This window comes from Aquarana catesbeiana, linkage group LG03, assembly GCF_042186555.1.
Source record: "Aquarana catesbeiana isolate 2022-GZ linkage group LG03, ASM4218655v1, whole genome shotgun sequence".
In the NCBI taxonomy this organism is placed as follows: Eukaryota; Metazoa; Chordata; class Amphibia; order Anura; family Ranidae; genus Aquarana; species Aquarana catesbeiana.
The window spans coordinates 141,957,720-141,975,525 of record NC_133326.1 but is presented as its reverse complement, the minus strand read 5'-3'; the positions used below and the strand labels follow the sequence as shown (position 1 = coordinate 141,975,525).

The following is a 17,806-nucleotide window of genomic DNA, read 5'->3' as shown; positions in this document are numbered from 1 at the left end:
GAACTTAAATGATTTTAGCAAATGGCTGCAATATAACAAAGAGTGAAAAATTTGAGGGGGTCTGAAATACTTTCCGTCCCCACTGTGTATATATATATATATATATATATATATATATATATTTATATTTAGTCAGTCTAGTATGTGTGTGTGTGTGTGTGTGTGTGTGTGTGTGTGTGTGTGTGTGTGTGTGTGTGTGTATATATATATATATATATATATATATATATTTATTATACACACACACATACATATATATATACACACATACACTCTGCATTCAGTGTAGCCTATTTCTACAGTGCATTTGGTGGTGTACTGTTTCTAATACACTTCTGGTGGTGTACACAGTATACAATACAGTGCAGCCATTGTACACTTACTAATACACTTCAGGCGGTGTACACAGTATCTAATACAGTGTAGTGTGGTGTTGCAAAACACCAAAAAAAATACATCAAAAAAATACATCATGTCCGGAAGGCCACCAAGGAGAGGCAGATGCTCACAGGCCACTAAAAGAGGGCAAGCAGCCTCTGTGTCTACAGTGAACAGTGGCGGTCATGGACATGGTGCATCCTCTGCAGGTGGCCATGGGGCACGCTTGTCCTTTTTTGCTGCTGCTGGCCGTGTTATTGGACCACAACATGCACAAGAGTTGGTGGAGTGGATAACAAAGCCATCTTCATCCTCATCATCCTCTGTCACCCAGGCTCAGAGTAGTTTGCCTTCCAAAACAGCTGCCAAATGGGCCTATTCCACCGGCTCCTTGTCCACAGTCACTCCTTCCATAGCCCCACCATCATGCACGGAGGAGTCCCCAGAATTATTCGACTACAGTGTCGGTTACATGCTGCTGGAGGATGCGCAGCAATTTGAAGGCTCCGATGTTGGTTCACAGGTTGAGGAAGGGAATAACGTGAGCTTAGAGAGAGGGGTGCCACAGAACTGGCAGTCATTTTCCCCCAGCTGCAGCATACTGCCAAGTTTGCTCCAGTGATGGGGAGGGAGGGGATGATGAGGTCACTGACTGTACTTGGGTGCCTGAGAGAAGAGAGGAGGAAAGTGAGGAGGAGGCACAACTCCAACGAGGCAGGATGTCCTCTAGGTGGCAGCTTAAGGGCAGCTACCCTATTGCATCGCACCGCAGAGCTCCGCAGGTGCAGGGCCCTGCTGACTCCCCACTGACTTTTAAAAGTTCTTTGGTGTGGGCCTTTTTCAACACGTGTGCAGCAAATTGCACCGTTGCTGTTTGCAACCTATGTCTGAAGTGGATCAAGCATGGCCAGCACTTGAAAGACCCCCATCAAAGAAAAAGGCGGACTACTCCTTGCTCCACATCTGGGATCTCCAACCCCACTATACCTCTAGTCCTCTCAAAAACCGTCACTGAGAGGAATGAAGGTGTAGCAATAGGTGTCCCAAGTACTTGCAGCCAATCTGCTAGCAGTACACCACCAACTGATTTTAGCAGGCAAATTTCCCTACCCCAGTTGCTGAACCGTAAAAAGAAATTCGGTCCCAGCCATCCACATTCTCAGCGTCTAAATGCTAGCTTGGCCAAATTGCTAGCACTGCAACTGCTGCCTTTTCAGCTGGTAGACTCTGCCCCCTTTCGGGAATTTGTGGAATGTGCTGTACCTCAGTGGCAGGTTCCAAAACACCATTTTTTTCACGGAAGGCCATTCCGGCTCTCTACAGGCATGTAGAAGGCAATGTTTTGGCCTTGTGGGACAGGGCGGTCAGCAGTAAGGTTCATATTACCGCTGACTCATGGTCCAGCAGGCATGGGCAGGGGCATTACCTTTCCTTCATGGCGTACTGGTTAACTATGCTGGCAGCTGGGAAGGATGAAGGACAGGGTTCAGTGTTGTTGGAGCTTGTTCCGCCACTATGCCTCCAAAATGCTAGTGGTGGCCACAGCTTTCTCCTCCACCCCCTCCTCTTCTTCTTCCTCTATGACCTCTTCTGCAGATTTGTCCTCTGAACCAGCGGTGCTCCGTAAGCATTCAAGGGGCTACGCAAGCAATCAGGCTAAAGGATGCCATGTGGTGCTTGAGTTGGTCTGCCTAGGGGACAGGAGCCACACTGGGGCAGAGATTCTGTCAGCTCTGCAGGGGCAGACTCAGAGGTGGTTGTAGCCACGCCAGCTTCAGCCAGGAATGGTTGTATGCGACAATGGCACCAACCGTCTCTCCGCCTACCGACAGGGACACTTGACCCATGTTCTATGGTTGGCACATGTCCTGAATTTGGTAGTGCATCCGTTTTTGAGCAGGTACCCAGGCTTACAAGATCTCCCGAGGCAGGCCAGAAAAGTCTGTGCTCATTTCCGCTGGTCATACAATTCCAGTGCTCGGCTGGCTGACATTCAAAGGTAATGCAACCTGCCCACCAACCGCCTCATTTGTGACAGCCCACCAGGTGGAACTTAATGTTGACAATGCTGCAGCGGCTGAACACACAGCGGAGGGCCATAAATGAGTACCTGTGCGAGTATGACACCAGGACAGGGTCAGGGGAGCTTGGCTTCTTTTCGCCACGCCAGTGGCTACTGATCAAGGATGCATGCACTGTCCTGTCACCATTTGAGGAGGCCACAAGGATGGTGAGCAGTGACAATGCATGCATCAGTGACACTGTCCCTCTAGTCTTCCTGCTGGAACAAACGCTTTGTGGAATCATGGACAGGGCACTTGAGGCAGAACAGCAGGAGGAAGAGGGGGACTTCCGTTCCTCTCAAGGCCCCCTTTATCCAGATAGAGTTCCTGCAGGCCCTCCAAACACACAGGAAGAAGAGGAGGAGGAGGATTGTGTCAGTATGGATATAGAGGATAACACTCAGCAGCAGTCTTCAAGGGATGGTTTTCAGTCCCCAGAAACCCAAGGAGTTGTACGTGGTACGTGTACGTGGTAGTTACGGATAATGTGATCCTTAGTGACCCAGAGGACTCAGAATCGAATGCCTCTGCAAACTTACGCTGCATGGCCTCCCTGATTCTGCAAAGCCTGAAAAAGGACCCTAGGATTCATGGTATCAAGGAGCGGCATCATTACTGGCTGGCAACCCTTCTTGGTCCATGTTACAAGGGTAAAGTTGCAAAAATTATGCCTTCGCAGAGGAGCAGAGGATGAAACATCTTCAGGAGTCCTTGAAGAAAGGTTTGTGCAACGCAATTCCAGACCCTGGGAGGTTACCATTTCCTGGTGCTGGACAACGTGTTGCTGAGGCTTCATTCAGTCAGAGGAAGAGCGGTGGAAAAGGTGGCCAGCTGACCGATGCCTTTAAACAATTTTTCAGTCCTCAGCGCCAAGGTCTGATCAGTTCAAGCAACCATCCCCAGCATCTGCATTATATGGTGCAGGAATATTTAGGGGCAAGAGCAGACTTGGAGACCTTTCCAACAGAGCATCCACTGGGTTACTAGGTCTTGAGGATGGACAACTGGCCAGAACTTGCTCAATATGCAGTTGAGCTACTGGCCTGTCCTGCATGCAGCGTGCTTTCTGAACGCACATTCAGTACAGCTGAAGGGTTTGTAATGGATCAAAGAGTGTGCCTGTCCACAGACTCCGTTGATAGGCTCACATTCATAAAAATGAACCAGTCTTGGATCAGCAGCTATCAAGCACCTGATGCTGATGTAACTGATTGAATTTGCCATGGATCTGGGATCCCTTGAAGACTGGCTATGCTGACTATCCTTTTCCTCCTCAATCTTGATGATGCTAGCTCCCAACAATATTTTTGGTTTAGGGCACTACCACCACCACCCAATGCCCAATTTTTCTGCCCGTTTAACAGGGGCATGTAATTACAATTTTTGATCTAATATTTCACAGCAGGGCCCGTTCCTGCGCCCAACAAGAGTATCTGTGAGGGATTACAATGTTGTAGCACCACTACCCAAAGCCCAATATTTCTGCCCGTTTAACAGGGGCATTTGGGACAGGGATTGATTCACCAAGACCAGTGTGGCTTTATCCCTACAAGATCTACAGCAACCAACTTGAGAAGGCTATACTTAAACACGCAATTACCATCTGATAACCCTGGGAGCAGAGCGATTTTGTCACTCGATGCGGCGAAAGCTTTCGACAGCGTCGAGTGGACATACCTGTGGGAAGTGATGGGTGCGTTTGGCCTTGGGGAAAGATTTATACGGTGGATTAAAATGTTGTATTCTATCCCAAGGGCCTGTATGCAAATAAATGGTATGGTATCTGAATCTTTTTCATCATACAGAGGAACAAGACAGGGATGTCCCCTGTCTCCCCTGCTATTTGCAATGGCCACTGAACCCCTGGCTGAAGCCATCCAACAATCAAAATCAATCTGCGGATTTATTAGAGGAACGAGGAATGAAAAAATCTTTCTATATGCAGATGACGCTCTTCTCTTTCTTGGGGATACCGATAAATCTTTAAGATCTTTATTGGCACTTATACAAAATTTTGGCATGCTTTCGGGATATATCATTAACTGGGATAAATCTGTTTTGCTCCCTTTAGACAACCCTAGCTTGTCCATGCTAAGAAAGGCTCCTCAGGTTAAAATTGTTTCTTCATTTAAATACTTGGGAATAATGATACATTCCAAGGTAGAAAATTATTTGACAGATAACTTATCTCCTATTCTTACTAAATTCCAGCATAAGAGTACGGCATGGACTAAGTTGCCATTATCGGTGGTGGGTCGAGCAAACCTTATAAAAATGATCTGGGCCCCTCAATTATTATATATTTTTCATAACTCACCGATATGGATACCTCTCAAATGGTTCAAAAAGATTGAATCAATTTTTCGAAGGTTATTATGGAAGGGAAAAAATCCCAGGATTAGGTTGTCAATTCTCCAGAGAGAAAGGGATGGGGGCGGACTGGCGATACCCCACACCAGACTATACTTTATAGCTGCCCAGCTTCAGCAGTTTGCTGGCTGGGGTGCTGTGAACTGGGAGGACTCTATTCAGGCCCTACTGCTAAGTAACAGTTCTCACTATAACCTCTTGGCCCAGCTGGAATCTGGGGCCTTTGCTTATACCTGTAAGAGCCCAACAATGATACTCATGAATAGAGTTTGGAAGGAAATGAGGAGCATAATGAAATATGCAGGTGCTTCTGAGTATTCACCACTCTGGGGGAATAGGCAATATAAAGAACTAGGTAAACTGAGGAGATTTGAAAGCTGGCGCTTTAAGGGCCTCCAATATATAACACAGTTGTACTCACACAATATTCTACGCTCCTTTCAGGATCTGCAGGAATCTTTTCACTTACCTCATCATAATTTTGTTAAATACTTACAACTACGACATGCGGTCCAATCTCAGTTTAAGTGATAAAACCAATGCCACTTATAACTTTATTAGCACGGATGACAGAAAAAAAAAGGCTTGATCTCATCTCTATATGGTCAACTTATGAGATCATATCGAGATGAGGGTGCTAGCCCGGGCAGAAGAGGGTGGGAGCTAGATATAGGGGATATTTCAGATGCAACTTGGCAAACAATATTAGAAAGGGTACCCCTAGTCTCATTATCACCAGCACAATGTCTGACCCAATTATTTATAATTTACAGGGTATATAGAACACCGGTCAAACTATTTAAGTGGGGCAGGCGTGATTCCCCGGACTGTCCACGGTGCCAACAATCACCTGCTGATTTACTACATATGTTGTGGAATTGTCCTAAACTGGCTAAATATTGGCAAGAGGTGGTGAATACAATTAATGATACATTTAAGACATATATCCATAAAGACCCTAAAACGTGCCTGCTGGGCTACCTTGATGAAGAACTTATGCCCCATGAGATTCTTATACCAGTTAGCAGACTACTGTTTTTGGCACGAAAGCTAATTGCCCTAAGGTGGATATCTCCAAGTGCACCTTCCTTTGAGGAATGGCGCCTTCATGTAAACGTCAATATTCTGAAGGAACAACAGATCTATTGTAACAGAGGCATACCCAATTACCTGTACAAACTGTGGAAGCCATGGATCTCGGTTCCACGGTTAGCCCCATCCTCACTGGTTTTTGCGGATCTTTAGTAGGGTGGGCAAGTATAATTAGGGATAGAGAATTTGGTACCAGACAGAAAATGGAGGTAGAGGGCAAAATCAGCGGGGAGAGAAGAATCTACTGACCTAAGCAACCAGCCAAGGTAACTTTTCACATAGGTATAGATGCATAGAATACTATAGTGGGCAGGAAATGGAACAGTCATCCGAGTTGCTTGTGCTGGGGAAATTTTTTTTTTTTTTTTTTTTGTGTATGATGTTTTGTTGTATGTTGTTATTATTTGTGGTTAAATACTTGTTATATTGATTGGAGAATATATGTAATAAAAAGATAGAAAAATTTCAGAATTTGCTGTGGATAGACCATATGTTTGGTATTCGAAATAAGGAATTTATGTACAAACTGTATAAGTGATAAGTACTATATCCAATAATATATTTTGGTTTGTAATGTTGAAATATTTATAATAAAGAAGTAAGGAATTAAAAAAAAACAGGGGCATGAAATTACAATTTTTGATATAATATTTCAACGTAGGGCCCGTTCCTGCGCCCAACAAAATTAACTGTGAGGGCTTACAGTGTTCTGGCACCACCACCACCCAAAGCCCACTTTTTCTGCCCCTGTTTAACAAGGCCATGTAATTACAATTTTTGATATATTATTTCAGGGCCCATTCCTGCTCCAACAAGAGTAACTGTGAGGGCTTACAGTGTTCTGGTACCACCAACACCTAAGGCTCAGTTTTTCTGCAGAGTATATAGGGCAGGCCGTATAGTATATATACTCAGAGTATATAGTGCCTTGGGGACCCCCACGCCATTGTTTAAAAAATTTTGGTGCGGGGTTCCCCTTAATATCCATACCAGACCTGAAGGGCCTGGTGTGGATTTGGGGGGGGGACATCCGCGCCATTTTTTTTTTGGTATTGTTATCTATATTGCCGGGATCCGACAATACATTACAGCCGCAAGCAGTTTTAAATGTAATTTTTTCCTTTAGAACTGTCATTTTGCTTTGGCACTGTTATAAACATGGGAAAGATGCGCTACTTGACAGGCATACTAAGGACACCCCCAGGCACGATATTTAAAGGAATATTTCATTTTTATTGTTTCACTTTAAGCATTATTAAAATCACTGCTCCCGAAAAAACAGCCGTTTTTAAAACTTTTTTTTGCATTGATACATGTCCCCTGGGGCAGGCCCTGGTCCCCAAGCACTTTTTATGGCAATAACTTGCATATAAGCCTTTAAAATTAGCACTTTTGATTTTTCACATTTGTGTCCCATAGACTTTAACGGTGTTAGCACAAATTTTTTGCATGTTCACTTCTAAGATATTTCCAACACATAGCATGTACATAGCAAAAATGACAGCCCAAAATATATTCTGCTACTCCCCCTGAGTATGGCAATACCACACGTGTAAGACTTTTACACAGCCTGGCCACATACAGAGGCCCAACATTGAAGTAGCACATTCAGTCGTTCTAGGAGCATAAATTACACATCTAATCTCTCAACCACCTATTACACTTTTGAAGGCCCTGGAGCACCAGGACAATGGAAATGCCCACAAAGTGATCCCATTTTGGAAAGCAAACACCCCAACATATAATCTATGAGGCATAATGAGTCTATTAAACAGTTCATTTTTTTCCAGAAGTTTTTGGAAAATGTGGGAAAAAAATGAAAGCGCATTTTTTTTTTACACAAATTTTTCCATTTTTAAGATATTTCCAACACATAACATGTACATAGCAAAAATAACACCCCAAAATATATTCTGCTACTCCAGCCTGGCCACATACAGAGGCCCAACATTGAAGTAGCACATTCAGGCGTTCTAGGAGCATAAATTACACATCTAATTTCCTTACAATCTATCACATTTTGGAAGGCCCTTCATATTTCTAACACATAGCATGAACATACCAAGAGTTACACCCTAAAATACATTCTGCTGAGCAAAGGGTAAACAAAAGTTTACCTGTGGTTTTAGTAGTGCAGTTGTCCACAGGAGGAGAGCCCTGATCCAGGTAGTAGGCAGGGATGTGGTCAGCGACAGTGAACGGAATTGTCCAGGCAGCAGGCAGGAATATTGTCTATAGTCAGTACAGGCAGGGATACTGTACATATACAGTCCAGGGTCAGTGCAAGTAGAGCCATTGCCAGCAGTGCCAAAATATTGGCCCTGGTAGTAAGCAGGAACATGGTCCCAGTAGCAGGCCAGGAAAGAATGGGGACAGGGGTAGAGGCTTCTCCCACCCAAATCTCTTTGTAGCCTCCGAGTCTCCAGACCCTAAATCTGGGAATGAGAAAACTAAAAAATTATTTTTCTTCATCCAGAAAAACATTTCTGGAGCCCCTCACATATGTGAGACCCCTGTGTTCCCACTAGCATAGCAGGGTAAATGATCAGTCCAAGAGGCAGGCAAAAAACGTGGTCAAACAGTCCAGGATCAGTTCCAGAGCAGGCAGAGGTAGGTACAATTTAGCGTTAGGCAGAAGCTTGGTTGTATAACAGGCCAGGGTCAGTTCTGGAGAAGGCAGAGGTATGTTTATTGTTAGGCAGAAGCTTGGTCGTATAACAGGCCAGGGTCCGTTCCAGACAAGGCAGAGGTATGTACAGTTCAGTGCAGTGGCATAAGGGGTGTGGAGGAAAATGACAGGAAATGAGAATTATGTTTACCGTACTTCCCTAATAATGTAGAGAAGTATGGTAACGGCGGAAACATTCACCTATACAGAGGCCTGGTTGGGAAGGACATTGAGGACAATAATACGTGGTGTCTCTTCTAACTCCTCTTCTGGAGCACACCCAGCATTTCTTCTGACGTCTGTGGCCTGTTTCACAGAGGGGGGATTTTGTCAGGAAAGTGGCGTTCGTGGAGTCTGCTCATGGAATTAGAGCGAATATTTTCTGGTGAGCTTTCAGGGTACAAAAGGGCGGAGATTACTTGTTCCTGGTAGTGCAGATAGGATACGGGGGTCTCAGTAGATTAGTGTTATACATGGCCAAACTGAAAAAATAAATGGACACTTTTTTTATACCAATGACGGGATTTTCTTGTGGGAAGGTAGGGTTCAATCATCTGATCATTGAAGTCCACTCCCCCATAAATAAATTATAGTCATAGATACAAGCTGGTTTCTGGACTGGGCCGTTACTTCTGGAGACTTCCACGTAGGTGTCATTATGAATCGTCGTGAGCATTTGGACGTTTTGTTTGTCCCTCCACTTGACAGCCAATAGCTCCTGGTTCCACAAAGACGCTGTCTACCCTCGTCGTAGCCTTACATTGACCAGTTTTTGCAGGAAGCCCTTTCTATTGGCTCTTATGGTACCACATGCTGGGGTATCCCTCCGGTGAAGATTGCGGAAGAGGGGCAAACTTGTATAAAAATTATCCACATAAAGGTGGTACCCCTTTCCAAAGAGTGGATAAACAAACTCCCAGACAACTTTGCCGCTAGCTCCAATATACTCTGGACATTCAGGGGGATGCAGTTGGGAGTCCTTCCCTTCGTACACCCGGAAGGCTTAAATGTACCCCGTGGCTCGGTGTCAAAGTTTGTACATTTTAACCCCATATCGGGCCCTTTTGCTGGGGATAAACTGTTTGATGCCAAGCCTGCCTGAGAATTTTACAAGGGACTCATCAATGGAGATATATAGGAGTGGCCGAATTTTAAATAATTTGTCAAAAGCTGGGTCATTTCGGGGAGGGCACTGGATGTTGTCATTGTAGTGGAGGAAGTGCAAAATCATAAAGGTATCTTGATCTTGGCATAATCGATGAGAAGAGTGGCATGTGGTGGATGGGGCCTAAGAAAATTTTGAATTCCTCTATGGTAAGCTCTCTCTACTCAAAAGGAATGGGCATAACTAGAGCCAGGGTTGCTTACTATGTACTGCTGTGCATAGAGGTTGCACTGGTCCACCATGGACGATAATAAGTCTTCGGTGAAAATCAAATGAAAAAAATCAAGCATGACAAAATCATCGATGTTCACCTGGCCACCTGGCTGGGCGGTAAAAGGGGGGATATTTGCTGCTCTGGAATTAGGGGGAAGCCACAGGGGGTTTTGAAGGGCATAGGGAAGGCTGGCATGGCCCCTATCCCTTTGGGGCTGAGATGACACCCTACTGGTGCCTGGCCTTTGTTACAGTGGCACTGCACTTGAGGTGGATGGCACTGCGCTTGAGGTGGACAGCACTGCTCTCGAGGTGGACGGCACTGCTCTCGAGGTGGACGGCACTGCGCTCGAGGTAGACGGCACTGCGCTCGAGGTGGACGGCCCTGCGCTGCTGCTAGTAGGCTGCTGCTCCACGCCAGAACACATTCTTTTCACGGGCACACGTTCCTCTTCCGCTTCTGTATCAGACCCGCTGTTTCTCACAGGTCGAATCCGAATCGGACTGAGACTCAGAGCTCCCCGCTGCTCTCATCGCTCATGCTTAGACGCTGGTAGACCTCCTCGGTCGTAAAATATCTTTTTTGCCATACTGGTGGCTGGTGAGGCTGATGTGGTGCAGATGAGCGCTGATGGGCACAGGTGCACTGATGGGCACGGGTGTGCACTGTAGTGGCACTGGTGTGGCTCTGGTGGCAGAGGTGGTGCAGGTGGGCACAGGCGGCACTGCAGTGGTGCAGATGAGCACTGATGGGCACAGGTGGCACTGATGGGCACAGGTGTGCACTGTAGTGGCACTGGTGTGGCTCTGGTGGCACACAGGCAGCACTGATTGGCACAGATGGCACTGGTTTGCACTGTAGTGGCACTGGTGTGGCTCTGGTGGCACTGATGTTGCACAGATGACACTGTTGTGGCGCTGCTTTGGCACTGATATATATCAAACACTTACAGATTGACACTGTATAGCTCTCCTCTCACGCTGCATCGGTGTGAGGAGAGGGGAGTGATGAACTCCTGATGACCCAGCATAGTTTACACTTGTGATCGCTCCGTCATTGGACGGATCGATCACGTGGTAAAGGGCCGCTGTCATTGGCCCTTTACCGCGATCCGTGTTGCGCTGGGTCCCGTGAACCCGGCGAACACAGATGTTCCCGTGTGCGTGCCCTGGGGGGGCGCGGGAGTGGTTCTCTGGGAGGACGTCATTGTACGCCCTCCAGAGTTATCCAACCGCCCTGTAGCCATCATTCAGCTATGGGCCGGTTGGTAACTGGTTAAATAAGGCTCCAGGTCAGGTCAGTAAGTGACTCCAAGGCATCCTTTGTCCTATGAGTGTATCTCCCCGTATAGGTATGAAAAAATCCGAAAGTTGGCGTTTACTCAAGACCGATGCAAGAACTATGGAACAGAAAGTCATGGGGAATCTCCCCAATGGGCCAAAGGTGGCAAAAAGAAAAAAACAAAACAAACGGGGTTATAACCCTCCCTTACTCTAGAATGAAAAAAAAAATAATTTTGCTTTAAACAGGAAGTACACACTGCACGCGGGAGCCGCCGGTCATTGGCGGCCATTCCTTCAGAGCGCAAGTATCGATGGCGTCATCGGCAGCGTATAAAGTAAATATCTCCTAAACGGTGCAAGTTTAGGAGATATTTACAGTACCCATAGGTAAGCCTTTTTATAGCAGCGCAGAAGAGACTGCAGGAGCGGAGGATCAGGTAATACAATCAAGGGATGTTTACTTCCTCTTTAAGTTTTGCTTTAAAGTGGATGTAAACCTGATTCATGAAATTTGAGCTGGGCACATATCTGCAGTGTTTTGTTATCTCTCTCCAAAGCCCTAAGTCCTGTGGCTTTCTCCTGCTCCGTTCTTCTGTTATCAGCATAGCTTCTGACAAGTTCTCTGACACGTGATAAAATCAGGCTGTATTTTGTGCCAGGACGGGTTCTATAAATAGATTAGCAGACAGCTGGTCAATTCACAGCACAGCTCTGCAAGTCTCTGCCAATATGGGGGGGGGGGTGCCTTTCCTCCAATCAGCTGTCTCACAATGTATGGCAAGACTCCCCTCCCCCTGCTGCAACAGGACGAAAAAATTCTAACGGGACGTGCGCTTTATTAACAGTATATAAATCTTAAGACAGCAGATACACATGTAAAACTTATGTAGGGAGATATGTTTAATATCTGTGCATCATCTGAGGCTGTTCACTTCACTGGGTATATGTGAGGGTTTACATCCACTTTAAAGTAACTCCAGTTTGTTTGGGCCAAGCAGGTCCAAACCAACTATTTCCTTTACTAATACATGTGCCCACTGTCAGAACTCTATAAACTGTATGTATCAGCTACATATAATATAGAGCGCTGTGTTCCAGCAGCTGTACGGGCAATTCCTGTCCCGTTCCTAGAACCCAATAAAGTCTGGCTGCGCACTCCTCTGCCATTCACTGAGAGTTTTGTATTTATTGTATTTGTATCAATGAATACAAGGCTTCCTTTGAATGGCTGAGGTGCAATCGTGACATCTGCCTGCCTCTCTACCTCAGCAATTCAGAAGAAGACTTGTATTCATTGATAAAGATGAATGGACTTGATTTTGTTCTGGGAATTGGACCGGAAGTCCCCATATCACTGTGGGAACACAGTGCTGTATACTGCATGTAGCCGAGTTCCCTTAGTACATTGTATATGGCTATTTGCTTGAAAATCAACTACAGTACATTTTCAGTGTCTATAATATACTTTATATCTCACAAGAATACGGCAAGATGTTTAACAAATTAATTACTTTTTTTTTAAAGCCAACTAAAAGTGCCAAATCGAAGGGGTCTGCCAGTTCAAAGAAAACAAAGGGAAAGAAGTCAAAGAAAACAAAGAAGAGTAAAGAGCCCAAACCTGAAGTGGACATACTGAGCCCTGCTGCCATGCTGAATGCTTACTATATCTCTCACAATGCTGTGGACTGTTTGGAATTTCGAGGCTTTAATTGGCCTGAAGCTCCAAAAAAGAAAGGGAGAAAAGGAAAGAAAGGAAAGAAAAAGAAATAGTTTTGCATTTAGTCGTACCAGTTTAATATTGGTGCCAAAATGATGAAAACTGGGTGAATTGTCAAGACATATAATCTTTCTAAATGTTATTATTAGATGCCACTCTGGCTTCTTTGACTTTAGAACAATAAATTGTAGGGCCATTGTAACTATCTGGTGCATTTTGATAATTTTCAGCTATTTTATATTCAAAGAATTGTTGTATATTTAATTTGTCACTCGCCATTTATTAAATTTATCTCCATTCCAAGGACTAGTTGCATCTAAATAATTTCCTCTCTTATGTTAGTGCTAGAAATTTCACTCCCACAGACAGAAAATACATATAGACTAGGATTAGTAGGCAGCTGGTCCAATTCTGATCAAGTAGGCCTTGTTTATCACCCTTTCTCAGTTAAAGTATATGTAAACCCAATCACTGGAATCTCATATTAGATTTAATATATTAAATAATATATTTGTAATATACATTACTTTAACAATAGGATATTGACTTAATTAGGAGTTTTTATTGAGATAGGGGTGGGTACCATCATCCATATATCATAGAAATAGGTGCCTGGGGTCACCTCAGAAGTGCCCCTAGAAAAAGGGAAAAAAGTTTGGACTATCTCGGTACCTCAAGGACATAGACAAGAGTATATATGATTTTATATAAAAGAAATTTAATAATATATAGAATATAAAAACATTGTGGGACAAAACCACATTCACAAAATAGTTGGATAAAATTGATAATTACAGCCTTGTATACTGCTTCATACCATTTTACAAGAAATGAAGGTGACCCCCAGTGTTGAAGTGGGGTATCGGATATGATGCGTCTTGGTGATTGTCCTCAACTGGTTTCGCAGCAATTCTGCTTCTTCAGAAGGAGCCAGTCATAAGCATATATTGAGATAAATCATAATTTCATGTTTAAACCATTATTGATATACATTTCAAAACATGAAGGTTATTTTCTTTAATATCGAATAAGATTAATAAGAGTTCTGAGAAGGATACATAGGCACTGCTAACCTAGAGAAGGGGGAGACTGCGGCAGTGTGGCAGCAATGACAGAGGCACCCAAAGGCAATTTTCCTCCCACAGCGGACACGGGAAGCACCTAGGACCACTGAATTTTACATTTATAAAATGTATAGGTAGTGTGGTATATCATCTGGAAATCACTAATAAAAGGTGTGTGGTGCAAGAAAACAGAATTAAAAGAAAAGAAAAAATGAAGGAAATGGAAAGAGGGGGCGGAAGAGAGGGGGATGAGGGTCAAGGGAGAAAGGGGTTTGAAAGAGGAGGGGGGAGAAGGGATTTGGGAGAGAGGGGAAATGAGGGTGGGGGGGAGAAAAGGGGGGAAAACAAGGAAAGGGAAGGAAGAAGAAACAAAGAGGGGGAGAAAAAAGAAGCATAGTGGGATCAAATAGAAGGAAAGAGCAAAAATTAAGTGTTTAGAGTTAAACAATAATAGAAAGTGAGATGGAGTGGTTAAAAGACTGATGTATTAGACTACCGACCTACAGTGGGGACGGAAAGTATTCAGACCACCTTACATTTTTCACTTTTTGTTATATTGCAGCCATTTGCAAAAATCATTTAAGTTCATTTTTTTCCCCCATTAAAGTGGTGTTCCCGCCGAAATTATACTTTTTAAATATAAATACCCCTATAATACACAAGCTTAATGTATTCTAGTAAAGTTAGTCTGTAAACTAAGGTCTGTTTTGTTAGTTTTAAGCAGTAGTTTGTTATTTTATAAACTTACAGCAGGCCATAGCCATCTTAAGTGTGGGCATCTGAAGCCAGACTGTATTTCTTCCTGGATCTCATCCTTACAGATCTCGCACATGCTCAGTGCAGCACAAGCAGTGTAATAGGTTTCAGGTCAGGTTTCCATAGCAACGGCAGTGTCAGAGGAAGTTGCCACCCCTTCCCAGAGGGCATTGCAAACAGGAAATGATGCGATGGGCCACGGCCAGGGAGGAGGAAGTGAAAAATGAATACAGCAGATATACAGTAGGTGCTGAGAAAAAAAAAAATATCCAATTCGTTTACAGTGCACAGTTTAGTGAGGGATGCTGAAGAGTTGTAAAAGTGGGTGGAACTCTACTTTAATGTACACACAGCACCCCATATTGACAGAAAAGCACAGAATTGTTGACATTTTTGCAGATTAAAAAAGAAAAACAGAACTATCACATGGTCCTAGGTATTCAGACCCTTTGCTCAGTATTTAGTAGAAGCACCCTTTTGATCTAATACAGCCATGAGTCTTTTTGGGAAAGATGCAACAAGTTTTTCACACCTGGATTTTGGGATCCTCTGCCATTCCTTCTTGCAGATCCTCTCCAGTTCTGTCAGGTTGGATGGTAAACGTTAGTGGACAGCCATTTTTAGGTCTCTCCAGAGATGCTCAATTGGGTTTAAGTCAGGGCTCTGGCTGGGCCATTCAAGAACAGTCACGGAGTTGTTGTGAAGCCACTTCTTCGTTATTTTAGCTGTGTGCTTAGGGTCATTGTCTTGTTGGAAGGTAAACCTTCGGCCCAGTCTGAGGTCCTGAACACTCTGGAGAAGGTTTTCGTCCAGGATATCCCTGTACTTGGCCGCATTCATCTTTCCCTCGATTGCAACTAGTCATCCTGTCCCTGCAGCTGAAAAACACCCCCACGGCATGATGCTGCCACCACCATGCTTCACTGTTGGGACTGTATTGGACAGGTGATGAGCAGTGCCTGGTTTTCTCCACACATACCGCTTGGAATTAAGGCCAAAAAGTTCTATCTTGGTCTCATCAGACCAGAGAACCTTCTCTCACCATCTTGGAGTCCTTCAGGTGTTTTTTTTATCAAACTCCATGCGGGCTTTCATGTGTCTTGCACTGAGGAGAGGCTTCCATCGGGCCACTCTGCCATAAGGCCCCGACTGGTGGAGGGCTGCAGTGATGGTTGACTTTCTACAACTTTCTCCCATCTCCCAACTGCTTCTCTGGAGCTCAGCCGCAGTGATCTTTGGGTTCTTCTTTACCTCTCTCACCAAGGCTCTTCTCCCCCGATAGCTCAGTTTGGCCGGACGGCCAGCTCTAGGAAGGGTTCTGGTCATCCCAAACGTCTTCCATTTAAGGATTATGGAGGCCACTGTGCTCTTAGTGCAGCAGAAATTTTTTTCGTAACCTTGGCCAGATCTGTGCCTTGCCACAATTCTTCAGGCAGTTCCTTTGACCTCATGATTCTCATTTGCTCTGACATGCACTGTGAGGTGTAAGGTCTTATATCGACAGGTGTGACTTTCCTAATCAAGTCCAATCAGTATAATCAAACACAGCTGGACTCAAATGAAGGTGTAGAACCATCTCAAGGATGATCAGAAGACATGGACAACACCTGAGTTAAATATATGAGTGTCACAGCAAAGGGTCTGAATACTTAGGACCAGGTGATATTTCAGTTTTTCTTTTTTAATAAATCTGAAAAAATGTCAACAATTCTGTTTTCTGTCTATATGGGGTGCTGTGTGTACATTGAGGAAAAAAAAAAAGAACTTTAATGATTTTAGCAAATGGCTGCAATATAACAAAGAGTGAAAAATTTAAGGGGGTCTGAATACTTTCTGTCCCCACTGTATTAAGTCAAGATGTCCAGTATAACACCCCAGGAAAAGGAGATGCAGGAGTATTAATAGTTACAGCTGGTTATTTAGCAGTCTGTTGCCAGGCAGGTGTTGACTGGTGTTTAAACGGTGATCTATTCATACGATGTGTCACAGCAAGCTAGCATCCCTGGATAGATATTAGACATCTGCATTTCGTTCCGAATCGAAATTCAGACAAATTTTTCATTATTTGGAAATTTGTATACATCTGAATTTCCAAATTTCAAAAGTAATGAATTTAAACGAATCCGAAATAACGATTCAAATCGGAAAAAAAGCGAACAAAATTCTAATCGAATTTGAAAACAAATTGAAAAAATAGAAAATCGATTTTCTAAAAAAATACTATAAAGTAGAATATAAAACAATAAAGCAATAAAATAAAAATAAAAGAATAGTAAAGAATAGAACAAAATTTAATAGAATGTAATAAAATAGAACATGACCGTCTTCCGAAATTCGAATTCCGAATAGTATAAATTCGAATTCGAGAACAGATTGGAATATAATTCAAAACAATGGAAACTAAAATAGAAAAAAATAGAAAAACAATAGAACAGAATAAAATAAAATATAATATATATTATACTATTCTATTGTTCTTCTTTTCTCTACTTTTCTATTCTAATCTTTTCTAATCTAATTTGAATTCATTCTATATGAAATTCAAATTTCTTATAGAATGAATTCGAAAAAATTGTACCGCATTCGAAAAAATTTGACCGAATTCGAAAAAGTAAACTATATATATATATATAACCATTTTCCAAAATTCGAATTTTGTATAGAATAAAATCGAATTAGAATAGAAAAGATTAGAATAGATAAGAAAATAATAGAAAAGAATAAACTAGAACAATAGAACAGAATATATATTATATTTTATTCTGTTTTGTTCTATTGTTTTTCTAGTCTATTCTTTTCTATTTTTTTCTATTCAAATCTTTTCTATTCAAATTCATTCTATACGAAATTTGAACTTCTGAAGCCATCTTCCGAAATTCGAATTTCGTATAGAATGGATTCGAATAGAAAAGATTACAACAGAATAGAAAATAATATATATAAATATTTTTTTTTATTCTGTTCTATTGTTTTTCTATGCTATTCTTTATTATTTTCTATTCTATTCTAATCTTTTCTATTCAAATTCATTCTATA

General features: G+C 43.1%; 1 protein-coding gene across 4 annotated transcripts in view; it reads left to right on the top strand.

Annotated features, from left to right (window-relative positions):
• SMKR1 (small lysine rich protein 1) overlaps positions 1 to 13,253 on the top strand; it is a 31,829-nt gene extending 18,576 nt beyond the window's left edge. For all 4 annotated transcript variants that reach the window (XM_073619359.1, XM_073619360.1, XM_073619357.1 and 1 more), the window contains one exon: positions 12,758 to 13,253. In XM_073619359.1, the coding sequence (XP_073475460.1) occupies positions 12,758 to 13,003 (246 nt within the window). In that variant the 3' untranslated portion in view covers positions 13,004 to 13,253. The remainder of the gene's footprint in view (positions 1 to 12,757) is intronic.
• The last annotated feature ends 4,553 nt before the right edge of the window (positions 13,254 to 17,806 follow it).